Here is a 3,259-nt window from a genome sequence, read left to right on the forward strand (position 1 = left end):
CTTGGGTTGTTACTGACATCTGGTGAAAATTTCATGTCATTAGCACCTCTAGTAATATATTTACTGAGAAAAATGTTGACGTGTTCAATACTTATTTTACCCGCTGTAGATATAAACGAACGTTTCTTGTGCTCTAGAATCATGGAAACAGAAATCAGAAGGATTTGAGTCACCCGTGACTTTTAATTACTTTTGGGWGAGAATTTGTCTTTTAAACTATAATAGTTTCAGGAGGATGAAGCCAAGAATGCAGACTGGGGAAAAAATCATAAGAAATTCCCAAACTAAATGGCACAAAACAGACAAAATACTGAGAAAACACTTATAATGACAGGAGTGCTTTATTCAATAAAAGCGGTGAAAATATAAATCTGATCRATTATGATGTGAAGCAAACATTTCCGTCTCGCAGCTCTTGAATGTCAGAAGAACCTGGAGTTCTCCTACCAGACTCGGGCCTGTAACCGCACGTGTTTGTCCCTGGCCGGACCGGATCCTCGCTGCGAGCTGGACGAGGGTCCGGTGGAGGGCTGCGGCTGTCCTGAGGGAACCTACCTGAACCAGGGACTCACCTGCACCCCCAAGGCTCAGTGCATGTGTCACTACACGGGGGGCGTGACTCCACCGGGGTCTGTAGTCGTYGACGGTCAACAGTGGTGAGTCGAACAGGAAGCAGGAATAAATACAGGTTTTTCTACTTTAAAGATGTTTTAAACTGTGCTTTTATTTTGAAAGCCTTTGTGAAGATGGAGAGCTGCGCTGCTCTAAGGACTGTGGTAAATCAATCTTTTATCTGAAATTATTTTTAGATCAAGCCAAACCTCCTTATTTACCTTTAGGTCAGCAAAATAATAAATCCAATAAATAACCCTGGAAAACAAATACACGAAGACGTCTGCAGTGATTTGTCTTTTAGCTGTAAAAGCATCTCTAATTAATTTATGTGCCAGTTAATTGTGAAAACATAATTTTTAAACATTTTAATGAATGAAAAATTTTTACGKTCCTGTTTTAATTTGTTTAAAACTTTAAAATAATAGTTATCTTTGTTTAGCTTAGCCTAACTTATTTTATTTAGCTTAATACTTTAATTAAATTCAGCAGCTTTTTTTTTAGCTTGAACTTCAGATTTAGATTAGAYTTTATTAAGATTTGTCTTGAGTTAAATTGACCTAATCTGGTTTGGAATTTTATTTAAATATATATGATTGGTTTTTTTTAGAGCTAAATTAGCCTTACCTCTAATTTACACTACATGCGTTCYGGTTCCGCTCTGCTGCGGTCCAACCTCTGCAGCAAATACGCACCCATTATAATCAATGACAGTATTTACACTGGCTGCGCACGGCGGTGGTGAGCGGACGGCGATCCAGCAAATTTAGATCCGATCCTATTTCCTTCAGATGCCGGAGTCAGTTTTTTAAGATTACGTCACACCAACAGGAAGAGGAATGAGCACAACATCTATATTTTCAAAATAAGACACATAATTTTGTCGAAATTGCAGCTATATTATATATATGGACATATTTCTACACAAATGCTGTCAAAATGTATCGTTCTGTTTGGGAAGCAGATGGCAACATGTAGATGAAGCATATGTGTACAACACGACACATGGATTTTTATTTTGAAATCAGAAGTTTCAAAAAGACAACAGCGATACAGTTTCAACCACAGAAATCAAATGCTTTTATATCAATGTTTCATTTGTGTTTGGAGTTAATCTTTCACAGAATTAATACGTTTTTGCTCTGACTTCTACATTTATCACTGGATTAATGGTGTGATCTCCTTCCTGCACACTCTCCCTCCTCTGTGTGTCGCACCTGAGCGGAGCAGAGACTGTATAAATTGGGTTGCAAATGTACAGCTGTGAACTGCGCACCGCAGCGCAGCGGAGCGGAGTCGCATGTAGTGTAAATCCGGGGTTAGCCTCACTTATCTTAACTAATCTTAGTTTAATTTATCTTAAATTGTCTGAGTTTATGTTTTAGTTTAGCATGGTATATCTTGTTTCATTTACCTTTAACCTAATTTAGCTTTATTCTGATWTTAGTTGCATCGAGTTAATCCTATTTAACTGAATTTATCTAAAGTCTAAATTTAATCTAAGATTAGCTTATTTTACTGTAATTTAGTTAGCTTATCTTAGTTTACTCTTAATTGTAGTTTAAACCAACTATCTTAGCGTAGTTAAGCTTATGTTGAATTTGATGGAGTTTAATTCTGTTACTTTTATCATCTSATAAAACTTTCTTTCACTTTTGAACAACCTATTACAACACAAAAGATTTATTGTGGTGTTGATGTTTCTCAGGTTGCAGAAACGGGACGGTTTGTTTCCGCTGCTCAGAGTTTCCGATGAACACGGCTCAGAAAACCTGCGACAGTCTCAGCAAGCCGTTGGTGGGTACCGCCTGTTGGACCCAAACAGGTGAGCTGCAGAATAAATGATAATAAACACATTTTTATTTATTTATTTTTTATTTCAGATTTCCAACGCCACCTGTGTAAGCGGCTGTTTCTGCCCGGAGGACGAGTACGAGGATCACTACGGTCAATGTGTCCCCAGGAACAGCTGCACCTGCATGTACAGCGGCAAAGTGTTTGGTGCCGGAGAGCTCGTCAGAACCAGCTGTAGAACTTGGTAACAAACTTATTGTTGTGGTTTCAGCTCCTGTAAAACCAGCTTACGCTGACGTGACTGTTTTCTGCCAGTGTTTGTAACCAGGGCCAGTGGAACTGCACGGATAAGCTGTGCGTGGGAAAGTGCCAGGTTTATGGAAACGGGCATTACCAAACCTTTGACTCTAAGTGGTACCGCTTCGGTGGACACTGTCAGTACACGCTTGTAGAGGTGAGGGCTGAGCCTTTCCAGAAACAGTGGGCCTCATGCAAGAACCGYTGGTACGCACAGATTTGTTCTTAAGTTGTGCGTACGAGTGATTTAGGAGAATTTGTGGCATTCACTTGCACTTTCAGTCTGCTGTTATCCAGACGGGTTTTCCTCCCTAATAACTTTATATTTCATTAGTTTGAAGATATTTTGAGTTGAAAATAAATCACACTCCATAATTATGTTGACAATAGGCTATTCTGCTTGAATTAGAGTTATAATTTTAAATGCAATAATTTAGATAACAATATACGTAAATTCTATGTCTCGCCAGCCTATACATGATCGGGTCGTGGGGGCAGCTGGAGACCCCACTCTTCCCAGCGACACCTTCCAGCTCGTCCTGGGGGACTCTGAGAC

The 3,259-nt window shown here is 39.4% G+C and overlaps 1 protein-coding gene across 1 annotated transcript in view; it reads left to right on the forward strand.

Annotated features, from left to right (window-relative positions):
- The window catches only part of LOC106524859 (mucin-19), a 56,242-nt gene that overhangs the window by 27,601 nt on the left and 25,382 nt on the right, over positions 1-3,259 (forward strand). The window contains exons 18-22 of the mRNA XM_014018859.1: positions 413-656; positions 736-776; positions 2,321-2,409; positions 2,496-2,650; positions 2,722-2,860. Coding sequence (XP_013874313.1) covers positions 413-656; positions 736-776; positions 2,321-2,409; positions 2,496-2,650; positions 2,722-2,860 — 668 coding nt within the window. The remainder of the gene's footprint in view (positions 1-412; positions 657-735; positions 777-2,320; positions 2,410-2,495; positions 2,651-2,721; positions 2,861-3,259) is intronic.

Source organism: Austrofundulus limnaeus, unplaced genomic scaffold, assembly GCF_001266775.1.
Source record: "Austrofundulus limnaeus strain Quisiro unplaced genomic scaffold, Austrofundulus_limnaeus-1.0 Scaffold204, whole genome shotgun sequence".
NCBI classification, from domain to species: domain Eukaryota; kingdom Metazoa; phylum Chordata; class Actinopteri; order Cyprinodontiformes; family Rivulidae; genus Austrofundulus; species Austrofundulus limnaeus.